Raw genomic sequence first — 19,120 nt, 5'->3', positions numbered from 1 at the left:
ATTAGTCCAACCGACTCCATGTATTTTAAAATCCTCCCCAGAAGTTTCAGCTGGTAGTGGCAGATTTATCTGAGGGGCCAGGATTAATCTGGAGTCCAAGACCACTCCCAAGTCCCTGACCTGGGTGGCTGTCTCAGGGACAGGTCCAAAAGACAATGGCCATTGGAGTGCTGAGGGTGTAATTTTCTGGTCACTGAATATAATACATTCAGTTTTGGTGCCATTAAAGGGGTTGTCCAAGTTATATTTATTGATGACCTATCCTCAGGATAGGTCATCAATATCAGATCGGCGAGGGTCCGACACCCGGCACCCCCTCCGATCAGCTGTTTGAAGAGAAGGCGTGCACGGTGTCAGCGCTGCCTCCTCTTCACTGTTTACCTTCTAGCCATTGCATCTGCAGTGGTGAGCAGGTGTAGCCTTCCTATTGAAATTAATGGGATGGCTTGGGTGTAATTACACCTGCTCAGCACTGCAGATGCAACGGCTAGAAGGTAAACAGTGAAGAGGAGGCAGCGCTGACACCGTGCACGCCTTCTCTTCAAACAGCTGATCGGAGGTGGTGCCGGGTGTCGGACCCCACCGATCTGATATTGATGACCTATCCTGAGGATAGGTCATCAATAAATATAACTTGGACAACCCCTTTAAGCTTTCGATATTTGGCACTCATCCAGTGATTGATCTCCAAGAGACATCCGGCCAGATCGACTTGATTAACTGTTCCTTTTGCAAACCTAAAGTACAGTTGTGTATCATCCGCATAAACATGAAACTGAAGATTGTGGCTCCTGATGATGTCGGCTAATGGTCTTAGATAGATGTTGAACAAGACTGGGGATAGTGCCGAGCCTTGTGGTACTCCACAGGACAGTGAGAGATCGGTTGAGTGAAATACCCCCAGCTTCACTCGTTGTACCCTGTCCTGGAGAAATGAGACCATCCATGCCAAGGTCTTTACATCTAATCCGGCTACCACTTTCAACCGGTTCAATAACACTTGATGGTCAATAGTGTCAAAAGCGGATGATAGGTCCAGAAGGTCTAGGACCATGGAGTCGTTCTGGTCTAATGCCATCAGTAGATCATCCTGGACATTGACCAGAGCGGTCTCAGTACCCCTTCCGGGTCAGAATCCCAACTGGAAGTCGTCAAGAATGTGATTGGCATCCAGATATCCCTGCAGTTGTGCAACAACCTCCCTCTCGCCTATCTTTGCAACGAACGGCAGTCCCGAAATCAGTCTAAGGTTACTCAGATCGGTCACAAATAGCGCCGGTTTCTTAGGCAGAGGTGTTACCACTGCCTGCTTCAGAATAGCCAGCACCTGACCGCTGGAAAAGGAACTATTTATAATGTCTCGAATGTATGGTGCCATTGCAACCGCGGCGGACTTCACCACGGCTGCCGGGCATGGGTCTAGAGACGAGGAGGAGGATCTAAGAGCTCCAATGATTTCAATCGTTCTCTCCTCAGAGATGGGCTGAAATTCTGTGAAGGAATAGGGTAAGGTTGAAAATGAAGAAGAAAATGTCTCGTCCGTCCTATGAACCGTTGGGATATTGTCCCTAAGTTATCTACAGGATAGACAGTACCTGATCGGTGGGGATCCAACTGCTAGGACCCATGCTGATCATGCACACAGGGGTCCAATGTTCTCTGTTTGAATGGAGCGGCTTGGCTGTCTCCGATAGTCATCCAGAAATGCATAAGGTGGCAGTGGACATGTGTGACCACCATTCAAACAGTTAAAGGGAGTCTTTTACCTAAACTGACCGTTATAAAACACTAACCCCATGATCTGCATTATAGTCCCCATATCTGAATGCTACTTACCGTATAGCTGCCCGTCGCTTATTTTCTTCAAAAAACACTTTTATTCAATATGCAAATTAGTTCTGAAGGTGCCCAGGGGCGGTGTTAAAGCGGCCGGTGCCCAGACCCCTCGTTGCTTTTCATATGAAACACCTGAGGGCAGAGGCACAAGGCCGGCTAGATGTACGAGCCGGCACATGTGCATTAAACTCTCTTGTGCCTCTGCCCATAATGGGGAGTGAAGTGCGCAGACACAGCGAATCTTGTGAACGGCGCTGGTGCTGGATTTCTGAAGAACCTATGGCGGGCCAGAGGGATGAAAGGGGAGGGGTTTCATATGAATAGCGACAAGGGGCCTGGGCACAGGCCGCTTGAACGCTGCCCCTGGGCACATTTAGACCTAATTTGCATATTGAATAAAAGTGTTTTTTTTAAAGAAAATAAGCGACGGACACCTATATGGTAAGTAGCATTCCAATATGGGAACTATAATGCAGATCATGGGGTTAGCGTTCTATAATGGTCAGTTTAGGTGAAAGACTCCCTTTAAACATGGGACTGATGATTGATAAGGATTGCAGTGGTCGACCCCTGGCAATCAGACACTTATCCTCTATCTTTTAGATTAAAGATAAGTACTTTTCATAAGAGCAACCCCTTTAACTATCGCTTTTACATTTTATGTTTAAGCATATCTAAGGCTACTTTCACACTAGCGCTTGATCGGATCCGTTCTGAACGGATCCGATCATATTAATGCAGACGGAGGCTCCGTTCAGTACGGATCCGTCTGCATTAATAACTTAGAAAATTTTCTAAGTGCGCAAGATGCCTGAGCGGATCCGTTCAGACTTTCAATGTAAAGTCAATGGGGGACGGATCCGCTTGAAGATTGAGCCATATGGTGACCTCTTCAAGCGGATCCGTTCCCATTGACTTACATTGTAAGTCTGAACGGATCCGCTCGCCTCCGCACGGCCAGGCGGACAGCTGAACGCTGCAAGCAGCGTTCAGCTGTCCGCCTGGCCGTGCGGAGGCGAGCGGAGCGGAGGCTGAACGCCGCCAGACTGATGCAGTCTGAGCGGATCCGCTCCATTCAGACTGCATCAGGGCTGGACGGAGGCGTTCGGGTCCGCTCGTGAGCATCTTCAAACGGAGCTCACGAGCGGACTGACGAACGCTAGTGTGAAACTAGCCTAAAGTATATTCCAATGAGTATAAATGAGGAAGGATGAATTTATGTGAACACTTGTTTACATCGTGCTTTGGTTTTGATGAATCTTATTGCGTGAATGAGTGAAATATATATTGTGTTTTTTGTATGGAGCGATGAAGTCATTCATATCAACTTCTTCTTCCTCCAGTATTCCTTCAGCATCAAGAGTGCGGCACCAGCAAATGTCCTTGCTATGAACAAAGAAAAAAAAATATTCCAGACGTCAAATATCTTAACAGATTGAGAAGTGAGCAGAGAATACTTGTATGGGTAAATGTGTGAAAATACTGTAAAAGTCAATATAGGTACCCGTTTATAAAACTCAGTATGCTTCCCATAGCCAATTAAAACTTCTGAAATTGGCTGTTGCCATGGAGGCAGTGTGTGTTCCTTTCTTTAATTAAATTGCTAGCAGTCTGCAGTAAGGGTATGGAGGGGTGGTAACAGGTTGGGGGTGTGTACCTGCACAGTCTGACAATGGCAGCACTGATTGGATAGAGTCAGACTGTGCAGGTACACACCCCCAACTGGTTACCACCCCTCTGTACCTTTACTGCAGACTGCTAGCAATTCATTCATAACTTCTAGTAGAAATAATAAAGGAATGGTACAACATAGAGCCATAAGAATAGAAGCTCCAGAATTGTTATTACATGGGGAATGCATGTAGCTATTAAAACAGGCATGTCAGGAGTGGTGAAAGGTCCACTTCAAGGCTACTTTCACACTTGCGTTTTGTGCAGATCTGTCATGGACGGATCCGTTCATATAATGCAACCATCTGCATCCTTTCAGAACGGATCCGTTTGTATTATTTTTAACATTTCCAAGACGGGTCCGTCTTGTACAACATTAAAAATCAATGGAGGACGGATCCGTTTTCTATTGTGCCAGATTGTGTCAGTCAAAACAGTTTCTTATTTACATTTGGCCACTAGGACCATCAGTGTCCCTTGATTGACACGTGTTAATAATTCTAAAATATAGCATTTATTACTTGTCCTTAAAATAACTTAATTGGAACTCTATCTTAACACTATAGTTAAAATTGTCAGCATTGCCTGCCTGCCTCTTAATGGTTATGACAGTATAATCTGTAATTATTGAGTGTGTCCACTAGATGGCTCTATGCACCTGCAGCTGCTTGTTTCATACGTCCTTTATTATTCAGGCGTCTCTCTGCTTGTGTGCTGCACGCTGTTATTCCCACAAGCGTGTTAGCTACTGTGCCGCCTTTCTGGACTATGCTCTTATGCTTTGTATCTCTCTCAGATATGTGTGCAGGCCAGGCTACCGCTGGCTAAAACGCTATCATCACTAGGTGCCCCCGACATGTGGTCGGCTAAACATATCGGGGGGCAGCTAGTGATGTTAGCGTTTTAGCCAGCGGTAGCCTGGCCTGCACACATATCTGAGAGAGATACAAAGCATAGGAGCATAGTCCAGAAAGGCGGCACAGTAGCTAACAAGCAGAGAGACGCCTGAATAATAAAGGACGTATGAAACAAGCAGCTGCAGGTGCATAGAGCCATCTAGTGGACACACTCGATAATTACAGATTATACTGTCATAACCATTAAGAGGCAGGCAGGCAATGCTGACTATTTTAACTATAGTATTAAGATAGAGTTCCAATTAAGTTATTTTAAGGACAAGTAATAAATGCTATATTTTAGAATTATTAACACGTGTCAATCAAGGGACACTGATGGTCCTAGTGGCCAAATGTAAATAAGAAAATAATAAAGTCCCAACACGTGTTAGGGAGATATATGTAAATCAATTTAGTCAAAACAGTTTGGCTCAGTTTCATCAGACGCTGCAGGTAGCGTTTTGGTGTCCGTCTCTAAAGCGGAATGGTGACTGAACGGAGGCAAACTGATGCATTCTGAGCGGATCCTTTTCCATTCAGAATGCATTAGGGCAAAACTGATCCATTTTGGACCGCTTCTGAGAACCCTGAACGGATCTCACAAACGGAAAGCCAAAACGCGAGTGTGAAAGTAGACTAAACTAGAATCCCTTTGGCTACTCTTGGGGGATTTTAAGTGCTAGACATTACTTACCACTGGCTTTAGGCTCCCAAGCAGACTATTGTGTTTTAGGACAGCATGTGTCGTGGAATTTTTTCTTTATTTGGATATTTTTTGGGGGTGGCACTCTAAACACACAAGCGTTACTGCGGTGCTGCCCAGTTTTGTTTATTTCTATATACATAGGTAGTGATGTTATAGATATCAGATACGTAGGTACTGTAGATAACTCTTATGAGCGTCTCCTAACCTAAAGTACACTAAAGGTCCTTTTACACAGGGCAACAGACAGGCAGCTATCAGGAACGAATATTTGTTGCTTTCACATGCAGCAATTGTCCCCTCTGCTTGGGAACGAGTGATGGCCACTGTGATGGTTCATCTCTTCATCTTCCTCCAGATTTAGTATCTGTCGGCAGCAAATCCCTTGTTTTATGCTATTGGCAAACAATGATTTTATGTCCCCCATAAAAGATGCGATCACCTCGTGGACGAACATTTGCTTGTTCATTTGGTGACCGGCAGCACATTTATATTGGGCAATTATGAGGAACAATTATTTGTGCAAATCGTTGCTCCGATCCCTATAGTATGTTAAAAGACCTTGAGGCTGTTTTCGCACAAGTGCCAATGGAGCCACAACAGCCATGACCCATCTGATAACTGATAATGAGGTTTGTCAGGGTTTCAGAAATTTCTGATGCCAGAGTAAGGACCCTATTACACCTAAAGATTCTGCAGATGATTGTCTGGAGGGAAGAGTTCTTTCCCAGGAATCGCCTGCTCGCTAGCGGAGGAGACCACTGCTATTGCATGGAGCGATCTCCTCCTCAGTATGAGGATGAGCAATCGCTAATGCCATCGCCCGTCCCCATGCTGAACCATTGTTTGCCAGCAGCAGAGTGCTGATTACACGTCACGATCTGCCACCGGCAAATGATTATTTTTGAAAGACTCCAAATACCAGATGAACGATCATCAGGTCATCAGCGAAAGTATTACACTGTCAGATCATCACTAACAAGCATTTATGCTATTGCTTGTTAGCCATGACCATAATGATTATATGCAGGTGTAATAGGGCATTTAGACTACAGTGGGCATGGAGTGGCACAGGGCACTCTTAATGCTCACTACAAAGTCACCATAAACCTGAAGAAAAATAATTATATCTCCAATATTTACAATAAAAATAGTCCTTTGATTTCATGACAATTGATGTGGTCCTTTTGCGCCTGGCGGTTTACCATTCTCAACTCTACTTATCTCCTTGGAAGACTGGGCACCTGTCCTTGAAGCTCGTGTGACTGCGGTTGCATCCCATACAACTTTTGTGATTCTGATCCGCACACAGGATCGAGCACAACCTACACAGATGAGCCTAGACTGCCGTGTGCAGTCCATTTTTGGAGGACCCATAGAAATAATGAGTCAATGTGCAATCAATCCACAAAAAAATGCATCAAGGCCTTTAGTCAAGGGTGCACATCCCGTGTACAGTCAAATTAGCAGTTACAACTGAAGAAGCCTATATACTGTTCTTATACAAAGGCCCCCCATTTTTTAATGTCTGCTATAATGTCCTAGTAGGCCATATAGACAGAGGATGTCATTATCAGCAGCTAGTGGACTTTACTAAAATTATAATTATAGATAATAATGATATTAATATTAATGTCATTACCTGCCGGTGGCAAGTGCAGCTATTAGGAGAGCAAGCAAGAGAGCCAGGAGAACTGAGAGAATGACGATAATTATGATCATCCCTGCACTATGTCTTTCAATCCTTGTATCAATAGTATTGTAGTTTGTTCCTGTTAAAAAACAAAAAAACATGATTTCACATACATAGTATATACATTCGCAAGCAATGAATGAATAGCGAAAACTGAATCTAGAAAATAATAGCCAATATTTTACTATAGAATTTAAAATAGCACTTGGCGCACTGTTTTTTTTTAAATAGAAAAATAGCAAAATAGCATAAAAAACTGAAAAATGCCACCAAAAATATATTTTTATACTTTACATCATTACCCAGCAAGAATTGTGTAGCAGTGAAGTAGAATAAGACACCAGTTCTAAATGCGATACCTGTTAGTGGGCTGATTTTTTCAGACCAGCGGGTCTCTTGGATCAGAGTGGTATTGTTCAGCAAGACAAACTTAACGCTAGAAAATAAACCAGTTGGGATTAAATATTTTAAACTAGTAGAAAATAAGGGTGAAGAAGAATATATTCACAAATCACATTTCATTTCAAAGTATAAAAGTATTTTCCAGGTTATGTGACACTGATTTGAACTGTGCTATAGTTGAAGGGGTTTTCTGGGTTCAGAGCTGAACCTGGACATACCCCCATTTTCACCCAGGCAGCCCCTATGATATGAGCATCGGACCATTTCATGCGCGGTTCAGAGCAGGGCAAAGGCTTTTTTAGGAGATCCGGCGATTTATCGGGCTCTCCATGGGAAAGGTTAGGCGGAGGCTTCCACCTAGCAGTGAGCCCGGTGACATCACCGGCACTAATGGGTGGGCTTTAGATGTTGCTGGTGACAGATTTCCTTGAAAGTGGTATTCCCATCTCAGATATTGATAGCATAGCACTAGGATATGCCATCAATGTCAGCCTCTGGGGCCCACTCTTATTTCCAGATTGGCCTCCCCAAAAGTGACTTCTTCTATATTCACTGGTATAGGAATTCCGATAGTACATATGGCAGAGCTGAGAGCCATTGGCTCCCTGTCTCACCACTTACTCTAGTAAGCCACAGACTGTGGAACATTGCTGTTGTTGGGGCACAAACTGGGACATTATTGCTGTATGGTGGTTCAAAGAGAGACATTACTGCTGTGTGGGGGTTTTATCACTTCTATGTGGGGGCAAAAATTAAGGTACTGCTGTGTAGGGAGTGCAAAGGGGACACCATTGCTGTGTGGGCAGTGTGGCACTATTTCTGTTTAGTGAACACTATTACTGCATGGGACACAAAAGGGGTTACTTTTTCCTATGGGACAGCAAGGGAAGAATTATTACTGTCTGGGGCACTATAGATGGTAAGTGTATATAGAGGTGGGAAAAAGGACTGTCATAGCCAATTTGAAAAGGAAAGGGAAAATTTCCAACCAGAGAGGACAACCCATGTGAGTCACTGTAATCACCTGTCCTGTATTCAGCACAGCAACTTTGCAGAACTGATTTCTACCATGCTATGGTCACTATATAGTGGTAATATTGGTCTTTGTACTTTTGTTTTCTTCAGTAACAATATGATGGTGTTATTCAGTCTTAATATCTGGTCACTGTGTTGTGGTTTTGGCCCTTGTATAGGGGCATGATTGGTAATCATTGGTAATATTGGCCTTGGTAACCTTGGTTTTGTTTAGAACAGTAATGTAATAATATGTTACTTTTTGGGGTAGTTTACAATATATATATTTATATATATATATATATATATATATATATTTATATTTATAGAGCCTAACAATACCACAGTAGACCTTGCACATCTGAATAACAAGATGGAGGGAAGGGGGGTTTTTCAGGCTGCGGCTAGGTAAATTTTTTTCCCTTGGGCGCATAACACACTAGTTATACACCCTTGGACGAGACATCATCACTTCTGGACTGACAGGGGACTGGCAACAGTGGGGATGGGAGTCTCAGTGCTGGAATGGAGGTTCTTGCAAAAGGGTTTTTTCCTGGTGCTCACTCAGACCTCAGATCAGACCCCCAAGCTCCATTATAAAAAATAAAAAAATGCATACATTTACCTCTCCTGCTCCGGACATTGATGACAATCACTTCTCCCTGATCTTCTGCTAGCCTAGCACCGCACTGTGACTTGAAGTCGCACAGTAGAAAAACTCAAAGATTGGCAGCACTACTCATCCCACACACTTGGGTACAGACCAGTGAACAGGCTTGCAAGCCGGATGGTGCACGCAGATAGGGATCCTGGCTGGGGGTCCCAACTCTTCCAGAAATTTCAATAATCTGCAGCGCTCGCCGGTAGTTGGTGAAAAAACAGTGATTTATTCACTCAAGCAGCTAGAATACAGCGACGTTTCGACCTTAGTTGGTTTTTATCAAGCAATGAAGTCGCACAGTGTCAGGACATAGTGACACTTCATCCTGAGGGCTCATGCACACGACCATATGTATTTTGTGGTCCGCAAAAACGGAACCACAAAAAATACGGATGATGTCTGTGTGCATTCCGTATTTTGCAGAACGCAACAGCTGGCCCCTTATAGAACAGTACTACCCTTGTCCGTGATGCGGACAATAATAGGACATGTTCTATTTTTTTGCGGAACGGACATATAGAAACGGATTGCACACTTTGTGGACTCATTGAAATAAATGGTTCCATATACGGTCTGCAAAAAAAAAAAAGGGAACGGGCAGGGAATGAAAATACGTTTGTGTGCATGAGCCCTGACACTGAACACAGTCAGGACACGTGCAGTGAAACGCCCGGAAGAAGGCCAGGGACTGGTGATACAGCCATCGCAGCGCTTCCTTCATTGCTCTCCACGCCTTCTGCATGCTGATGACCGCTTCATAAGACGCACTGCCATTTTCCCCCCACTTTTGGTGAAAAAAAGTTTGTTTTATAGTACGAAAAATGTGGGTACATAAAAGATATAATAAAATACTTCAAAAATGATCTTACCGATAAGGTCCATTTTCTGTTAAAATGCCATTACAAAATGAAACATTTTGACAATCTAGTTGAGTTCCAACTGGAATCATGGCATTGGGTTTTGGAACAGTATCAAAGCATGGGTAGGCAGTAGCTGGCCTCTTGTAGATATGATAGTATTTGTTAGTTTGGAATAAATTGTAATTGGATGGATTACTAAGATTTGTTGGAGTCAAACTTGGCACAACTGTTGGAGGAAACAAACTGAAAATCAGTGAAAATAACAAAACCCTGCATTTATTGATCGTATTATGATCTGGTTGTGACAGGTTTCCATTTATTTATTTTTTATTCAATATACAACTGAAAGGGAAAGAAACGAAATTGAATTTCCCGTTTTCATTCTTCGCTAGGAACTTCACATAATGAAATATTTTTCAATTTCAAGCCAATGGTTGCCAACAAAGCATGTGTCTCTCTAAAGATACAATAACAAAATGTGTTAAATCACCAGTCCGCAAAAAATGCTGCAGGTCCGTAGAGTGTCGTGGGGTGGATTACACTTTCAGAGAATGTACATAAAAAGTCCGGACTGCCCGTCTCATGAATGTAAGGTATAAAACAGGTTTTTTCTTCCTCCCTTCAAAAAGTTACCGAGGTCTGCAGATCTCCTAGTGATGGATATCCTGCAACTTACAAAGAAAAACAATAGGGTAGATCCGTTTGTTTAATCTGCCCTGTGGTGCACAGATTGTACTTACACGGCACTCCTCCAATATCGAGCGTATCACAGGTTTTCTCTGCAATTTAGTTGGATCTCCGCATGGAAGGTGCACGTTCACACACTATTAGGCCTCATGCACACGACAGTTTTTTTTCACAGTCCGCAAAAACGGGGTTCGTGGGTCCGTGATCCGTGACCGTTTTTTCGTCCGTGGGTCTTCCTTGATTTTTGGAGGATCCACGGACATGAAAAAAAAGTCGTTTTGGTGTCCGCCTGGCCGTGCGGAGCCAAACGGATCCGTCCTGAATTACAATGCAAGTCAATGGGGACGGATCCGTTTGACGTTGACACAATATGGTGCAATTGCAAACGGATCCGTCCCCATTGACTTTCAATGTAAAGTCAGGAGTCCCTTTACTTTTACACTTGCGTTCATATAATGCAGACGGTGGCTCCGTTCAGAGCGGATCCGTCTGCATTATATTGTTAAAACATTTCTAAGTGTGAAAGTAGCCTCAGACGGATCCGTCCAGACTTTACATTGAAAGTCAATGGGGGACGGATATGAGCTACATCGTGAAACTCATTTCCGACAGTATATTCTAACACAGAGGCGTTCCCATGGTGATGGGGACGCTTCTAGTTAGAATATACTACAAACTGTGTACATGACAGCCCCCTGCTGCCTGGCAGCACCCGATCTCTTACAGGGGGCCGTGATCAGCACAATTAACTCCTCAGGTGCCGCACCTGAAGGGGTTAATTGTACTATCATATCCCCCTGTAAGAGATCAGGGCTGCCAGGCAGCAGGGGGCAGACCCCCCCCCCCAGTTTGAATATCATTGGTGGCCAGTGCGGCCCCCCCCTCCCTCCCTCTATTGTAATAAATCGTTGGTGGCACAGTGTGCGCCCACCATCGCCCCCCCCTCCCTCCCTCCCTTGTAATAAATCGTTGGTGGCACACTGTGCGCCCACCATCGCCCCCCCTCCCTCCCTCTATTGTAATAAATCGTTGGTGGCACAGTGTGCGCCCACCATCGGCCCCCCCTCCCTCTATAGCAGTAACAACATTGGTGGCAGTGTGCGGCCTCCCATCTCCCCCCCACCCGATCATTGGTGGCAGCGTAGTTCCGATCGGAGTCCCAGTTTAATCGCTGGGGCTCCGATCGGTAACCATGGCAACCAGGAAGCTACTGCAGCCCTGGTTGCCATGGTTACTTAGCAATAGTACAATAGTAGTGTGATGTCTGTGACCGGCCGGGAGCTCCTCCTACTGGTAAGTGACAGTTCTTTAGCAATGCGCCGCACAGACCTGTCACTTACCAGTAGGTGGAGCTCCCGGCCGGACACGAACATCGCAGCAGCAAGCAGGTAACTATGAATCTTCTACTAGTGTACTATTGCTAAGTAACCATGGCAACCAGGACTGCAGTAGTGTCCTGGTTGCCATGGTTACCGATCGGAGCCCTAGCGATTAAACTGGGACTCCGATCGGAACTACGCTGCCACCAATGATCGGGGGGGGGGGGGGAGATGGGAGGCCGCACACTGCCACCAATGTTGTTACTGCTATAGAGGGAGGGGGGGGGGGGGACGATGGTGGGCGCACACTGTGTGCATGAGGCCTTATACACAGTTCAACCGCGGACTTGGTTACAGCATACGCCTGGTGAGTCAACTGAGATTCCTAACTTCTTTAAATTCAGAAATCTCTGTGGATACAAGTTGCTCCCACCATAGTGAAGCTCCGGTAATATGTAAAAAGTTTATTAGTACATACTTACAAACATGCACTTAAAATCGCATACAAATCCCAGCGTCTTTTCTCCTTGCCCAAGGGCAAGTACATACTTACAAACATGCACTTAAAATCGCATAAAAATCCCTGCGTCTTTTCTCCTTGCCCAAGGGCAAGTACATACTTACAAACATGCACTTAAAATCGCATAAAAATCCCTGCGTCTTTTCTCCTTGCCCTTGGGCAAGGAGAAAAGACGCTGGGATTTTTATGCGATTTTAAGTGCATGTTTGTAAGTATGTACTAATAACCTTTCTAAACATATTACCGGAGCTTCACTATGGTGGGAGCAACTTGTATCCACAGAGATTTTTGAATTTAAAGAAGTTAGGAACCTCAGTTGACTCACCAGGCGTATGCTGTAACCAAGTCCGCGGTTGAACTGTGTATAATAGTGTGTGAACGTGCACCTTCCATGCGGAGATCCAACTAAATTGCAGAGAAAACCTGTGATACGCTCGATATTGGAGGAGTGCCGTGTAAGTACAATCTGTGCACCACAGGGCAGATTAAACAAACGGATCTACCCTATTGTTTTTCTTTGTAAGTTGCAGGATATCCATTACTAGGAGATCTGCAGACCTCGGTAACTTTTTGAAGGGAGGAAGAAAAAAACTGTTTTATACCTTACATTTATGAGACGCGCGGTCCGGACTTTTTATGTACATGTGTCTCTCTGGTGCATTTATTGTATTGAATAGCTCACTGGGGGAAATTCATCCAAACTGGCATTTTATACAAGATTGATCTACGGCAATTTGAGCTGGAATCAGATGCACTTAATTTATTAAGAAGTGCAGACATCGTCATACATTTGGTGTCTCTCTGGCCCTCGGTGCACCAGAAAGTCAAGATTTTAGCTATAATTTATGCCAGTTTGTCGCCGTAAATTATGGTATATTTGCCAAGCTGCTGAATGGGAAGAGTGACAAACACCTAAAAAAGTCACACATTTTTTTTACACAAATGGTGCTTGCGAAGGTTGGTGACTTCTTAATACCACTTTACTGGTACACAAGTGATAAATCCCCCCATGATTTTTCTAAGCTCCATACAGATGGAGGATAAACTTGGTACACAGCTAGACACTCTCTTTCCTGCTTAGCCCCTTTCCCACCAAATGATGCCCCCTCAGCGGATGAAGTTGCAGTGGATTTTTCTTTTTGTCTTCATAAGTATTTCTAAATTTTTATGTGACAAATAGAGCCAAAAATTTGGTGCAAATTATGGCAGAATTCAGACACAATCACAATAGTAAAAGTAGGTCATGGTGTACATAGTGGAAAGGTTTTCCATTGCAGAAAGAATTGTACAATTATATGTGGAAAATTATGCCTTGGAAAATTGTGAGTTGCAGATTGTTTGAAGTCATTTTCTGCAGTGGAACTGTTTGCAGTTGACTGTAACTTGACCATGATGACCACCGAATGCTCTAAGCAGCAGTGATCCTGTATACTATACTGCAGGCCTTTCTGGAAGGAAGCTAATTGTTCATATATACTGTATATCTATCTTTATATGGAAAAGAGTATAAGTAGATTAACATACCCTTATCCAGTGCAATAACCAACCACACATCAGTTGTGTTATACTGCTGAAAAATGCACTGTGGCTCGTCAAGTGCAAAACTGTTATTTGTCAGTTTCCCCAAAACTTGCTTGACTGTAACTTGAGGAATATAAAATCGAACCTCTGAAAGTGAACATAACAATCAATTAATAATATTTAATTCACAGAATTCATATGCAGGATAAGATTGGCCCACCTCTGGATCCTCTGGTGGGCCAGGAATGTGACATGTTAAAGGGGTTGGCTACCCTATGGTGGTTTTGGGAATCCCCCCTGGGCAGACTTGCAAAGAGAAACATACTTACCTTCTCCTTGCCACTGGTTCCCAGCTTCTTGACTTCCTGGCCTTCGCTGCCTTGATCTGTTCCCCTGCTGTCAACATCAGATTTGACACCGCTGCAGCCAATCACTGGCCGCAGCAGTGACCTGCTCCCCTTGCGTCACATGCTCAATTGACATGCAGCAAGGTGCAGGTCACCGCTGTAGCCAACAATCAATACAGTGGTGTCAACGTCGATGTTGACAGTCAAGGACCCGAGCAAGGCAGCCGAGGCTGTAGAGTGAAGGAGCCAGAAGGCAGAGGAAGGGAGCAGGTAAGTATGCTTTCTTTCCAGGTATGCCCAGGAGGGGGATTTGCCAAAAATGATTGACCTCTGTGGTGACAAGTTCCCAAGTAGCACGTCACTGCTGGGTAAAGGGCTGCATGGGTACACATCACCACTGAAGCCATCTGGAAGTTTACAGGACAGAGACCAGAAGCCTAGTGAAGAAAACCAGCCTAGTGAAGAAAGCCACACCTGCATTCCATTGAATTGTTAAAGGGGTTGTCCGGGTTCAGAGCTGAACCCGGACATACCTCCATTTTCACCCAAGCAGCTCCCCTGACTTGAGCATCAGAGCAGTTCATGCTCCGATGCTCTCATTTGCCTTGCGCTAAATCGCGCAGGGCAAAGGCATTTTCAGGAGTTCTCCATGGCTAGGGCAGTGCTAAAGCCCGCCCATCAGAGCTGGTGATGTCACCGAACACACTGCCGGGCAGGAGCCTCCGCCCCGCAGTGTGTTGCTGTAAATAAAAGAGCCCTTGCCCTGGGCATCCTGGGTGAAAATGGAGGTATTTCCTGGTTCAGCTCTGAACCCGGACAACCCCTTTAAAGATCTGTTGCTGTCTCAGCTTTGATATCTGCATATATTGCATTATAAAACACAGTAAGCATTTTATGGGGGAGTTTTGGTGCAGCAGTTGAGCATTTCTTAGCAGATTTGATGTTTTTTTATGGTATTGTAAAAAGGTACCAGGAATAATTGTGGATGGAAGGTATGTGTCACCATGTTCCTGGCCTCGGTGAAGTAAGAGCCGGTATTTTATGTGTCAGCAGCAGCTATTGCTAATTGACACCGTGAGATTTAGCATGGCTGTCATAGCTGATCCGGAATGGCTCTTACTGGGAGTAGTCAAAGTGCTGGGTGGGTGACAACTCCCCATGTTCCAGGCCGGGTTTTGCCAGGCATAAAAACCAGCCAGCACTGCCAGGTGTGGTGGATTTACCTCCCTCTGACAGTGGAACTCAGGAGTCTGTGTGCTGTGAACTGAGGGCTGTGCTGGGATTTGACATTTGAGCTGGGCTGGAGGACTCAGGCCCCTCTAAAGGCAAACAGGCTGCCAATGGACTTGGTGAGGCTCAACGGCTAAGAGGGTGTGAAATAACACCCAGGAGAAAAGGTGACTATGATTGTTTATAGACTTTCTTGTGTGTGAACAATCACCAAGCCACCTGCGTTTTGTGATACACCTTATCTGCATTTTGTTATACACCAATGTGAGAATAAACACTGCTGTTTGATTCAAGAACTGTGTACTTTGCCTCTATACTGCATCCTCTAGTCCTAACTACCATTTATTACAATTAGCACTCCGGAATTCTGACTTTATAAAGTTACAAAAAAAAAGTCACATTCACTCCAGATTGGGGGGGGGGGGGGATGTGGCAGAAAAACTGGAGGAATATTCAGTGACAAAAGTGTCAAAAATGCTTTACATTTAACAAATGTCTGACATTTAATAAATTTGGTGGAAAGTACGCGATTACAGACTCAAGCAAAGAATGACTTCTTACCCTCATGATAATTTCCCCCCTTGGCGCTTTTCACAAGTAAAACAAAGATGCCATAAATAAAATATGTGTGTGAGAAGCCATATGGTAAGATAACCAAGTCCAATGGGGACACATTTTTTGACCATCATTATGTAATCTATACAGGGGCGTACATAGAAATCATTGGGCCCCATAGCAAGAATCTGAATTGGGCCCCCTAATTCCACCCACTACCCATCCCTGGCCCATCCCACCACCTGCCCTTTTTTGTTGTTGTTTTTTTCTGTTAAGGCGCTCACCGTACAGGTTCTTTTTTTTAATAGTGCAGACATTTTCGGCCGCGGCAATAGATAATATGATTTTTTTTTATTGTTTATATATTTTTATATGTAAAATTGGGGTGATTTAAATGTTTAATATATCAGTGTTTGTTTTGTTTGTTTTTTTCACTTTTTTTTTTTAACTATGAATCTATAATTTTTTTTTACTATTAATTGATCGTGGGACCTGAGGAGTTAAATTACTAGGGGGTGGTGCACTGTCCTGAGTCCTCTGAATAATAATGAGCCTTAGGCCTCTTGCACACTGCCGTGTTTCACGGCCGTATGCGGGCCGTGGAACCGCGGCCTGGATCCCTCCTGAGAGCAGGAGCGCACGGCGTCACTGGTTGCTATGACGCCGTGCGCTCCCTGCTGCCGCCGCCGCAATACAGTAATACACTGGTATGATCTATACCAGTGTATTACTGTACTGTGCCGGCAGCAGGGAGCGCACGGCGTCATAGCAACCAGTGACGCCGTGCGCTCCTGCTCTCAGGAGGGATCCAGGCCGCGGTTCCACGGCCCGCATACGGCCGTGAAACACGGCAGTGTGCAAGAGGCCTTATAGAATAGTGTTCCCCAACCCTGCAGAAACTCTGCTTTCTGCTGCCCTCTTCCCCCCACTAACCATCCCCCCATGACACAGTACTCCAAATTAGCAATTAAACTGCAGAGTTCATTGGGGGGGGGGGGGGGGGGCTGGGGCACACTGTCCTCCTAAATCCTCTATATAATAACCCTTTTAGAACAGTGCCCCCCCAAACCTGCAGGAACTCTTCTTGCTGCTGCTGCTGCCCTTTTCCCACAATACCCATCCCTCACCACACCCTGTGAACTTTTTTAAACGTAGAGTCTGTCACTCACTGCTGTGAGTGTACAACTTACTTTGTCCTTGGTGGCAGATTTGCAGTGGCACGCAACAGGCAAGGGGCATGCCAGCGATGCTGGGGGCTGGTTGTAGTTGGGATGGGACTTGGGTCTCAGTGGCAGTATGAGGCAGGTAGTGGCAGCGGCAGCGCGTGACGTGAGAGCGGTAAGCACAAGCCTGCCGTCCTGCCCATCCAGCCGCCTGCACAGTTCTGCTCTGATCTGCTGCTGTCTTCTGAGCCTGCGACTCGCACACTGGCCAATCAGCAGCAGGAGCTTTGCACCGCTAAATGCTGATTGGCCAGTGCAGTGCGAGTGCCCAGAGCAGAATGAGCGGCATTGCGGTATGTCACTGGCTGGGTCGAGGGAGGGGGGAGGGGGCTGAGCAGAGGGGAAGCAGGGCCCGCCCAAGCTTTAGATAGGGATCGGGACGGAAGACTGGCAATGATTAATACAAAACTACAGACATGGGGCGGAGCCTTTCATGCACTCCGGGCCCCCCCTTGCCACGGGCCCCATAGCAGCTGCGTGCGCTGCCTATATTGGCGGTACGCCACTGAATCTATAGCAGTGGCGTACCGCCAATATAGGCAGCGCACGCAGCTGCTATGGGGCCCGTGGCAAGGGGGGGCCCGGAGTGCATGAAAGGCTCCGCCCCATGTCTGTAGTTTTGTATTAATCATTGCCAGTCTTCCGTCCCGATCCCTATCTAAAGCTTGGGCGGGCCCTGCTTCCCCTCTGCTCAGCCCCCTCCCCCCTCCCTCGACCCAGCCAGTGACATACCGCAATGCCGCTCATTCTGCTCTGGGCACTCGCACTGCACTGGCCAATCAGCATTTAGCGGTGCAAAGCTCCTGCTGCTGATTGGCCAGGTGCGAGTCGCAGGCTCAGAAGACAGCAGCAGATCAGAGCAGAACTGTGCAGGCGGCTGGATGGGCAGGACGGCAGGCTTGTGCTTACCGCTCTCACGTCACGCGCTGCCGCTGCCACTACCTGCCTCATACTGCCACTGAGACCAAGTCCCATCCCAACTACAACCAGCCCCCAGCATCGCTGGCATGCCCCTTGCCTGTTGCGTGCCACTGCAAATCTGCCACCAAGGACAAAGTAAGTTGTACACTACAGCAGTGAGTGACAGACTCTACGTTTAAAAAAGTTTCACAGGGGTGGGTGAGGGATGGGTATTGTGGGGAAAAGGGCAGCAGCAGCAGCAAGAATGAGTTCCTGCAGGTTTGGGGGGGCACTGTTCTAAAAGGGTGATTATATAGAGGATTTAGGAGGACAGTGTGCCCCAGCCCCCCCCCCCCCAATGACCTCTGCAGTTTAATTGCTAATTTGGAGTACTGTGTCATGGGGGGATGGTTAGTGGGGGGAAGAGGGCAGCAGAAAGCAGAGTTTCTGCAGGGTTGGGGAAGCACTATCTATAAGGCCTCTTGCACACTGCCGTGTTTCACGGCCGTATGCGGCCGTGGAACCGCGGCCTGGGATCCTCCTCCTGAGAGCAGGAGCGCACGGCGTCACGTGTGCTATGACGCCGTGCGCTCCCTGCTGCCGGCACAGTACAGTAATACACTGGTATAGATCATACCAGTGTATTACTGTATTGCGGCGGCGGCAGCAGGGAGCGCACGGCGTCATAGCAACCAGTGACGCCGTGCGCTCCTGCTCTCAGGAGGGATCCAGGCCGCGGTTCCACGGCCCGCATACGGCCGTGAAACACGGCAGTGTGCAAGAGGCCTAAGGCTCATTATTATTCAGAGGACTCAGGACAGTGCACCACCCCCTAGTAATTTAACTCCTCAGGTCCCACGATCAATTAATAGTAAAAAAAAATTATAGATTCATAGTTAAAAAAAAAAGTGAAAAAAACAAACAAAACAAACACTGATATATTAAACATTTAAATCACCCCAATTTTACATAAAAATATATAAACATAAAAAAAAATCATATTATCTATTGCCGCGGCCGAAAATGTCTGCACTATTAAAAAAAAGAACCTGTACGGTGAGCGCCTTAACAGAAAAAAACAA

General features: G+C 45.7%; 1 protein-coding gene across 1 annotated transcript in view; it reads right to left on the bottom strand.

Annotated features, from left to right (window-relative positions):
* Positions 1-3,009: 3,009 nt before the first annotated feature.
* Positions 3,010-19,120, bottom strand: part of LOC122931538 (uroplakin-3b-like) — a 35,200-nt gene continuing 19,089 nt past the window's right edge. The window contains exons 2-6 of the mRNA XM_044285606.1: positions 13,787-13,930; positions 9,746-9,962; positions 7,159-7,235; positions 6,749-6,878; positions 3,010-3,222 (exon numbers count right to left, since the gene is read on the bottom strand). Of these exons, the coding sequence (XP_044141541.1) occupies positions 3,069-3,222; positions 6,749-6,878; positions 7,159-7,235; positions 9,746-9,962; positions 13,787-13,930 (722 nt within the window). The 3' untranslated portion in view covers positions 3,010-3,068. The remainder of the gene's footprint in view (positions 3,223-6,748; positions 6,879-7,158; positions 7,236-9,745; positions 9,963-13,786; positions 13,931-19,120) is intronic.

Source organism: Bufo gargarizans, chromosome 3 (genome assembly GCF_014858855.1).
Source record: "Bufo gargarizans isolate SCDJY-AF-19 chromosome 3, ASM1485885v1, whole genome shotgun sequence".
Taxonomy (NCBI): Eukaryota; Metazoa; Chordata; class Amphibia; order Anura; family Bufonidae; genus Bufo; species Bufo gargarizans.
The sequence above is the reverse complement of the archived record's forward strand: the minus strand, read 5'-3'. Positions and strand labels throughout refer to the sequence as shown.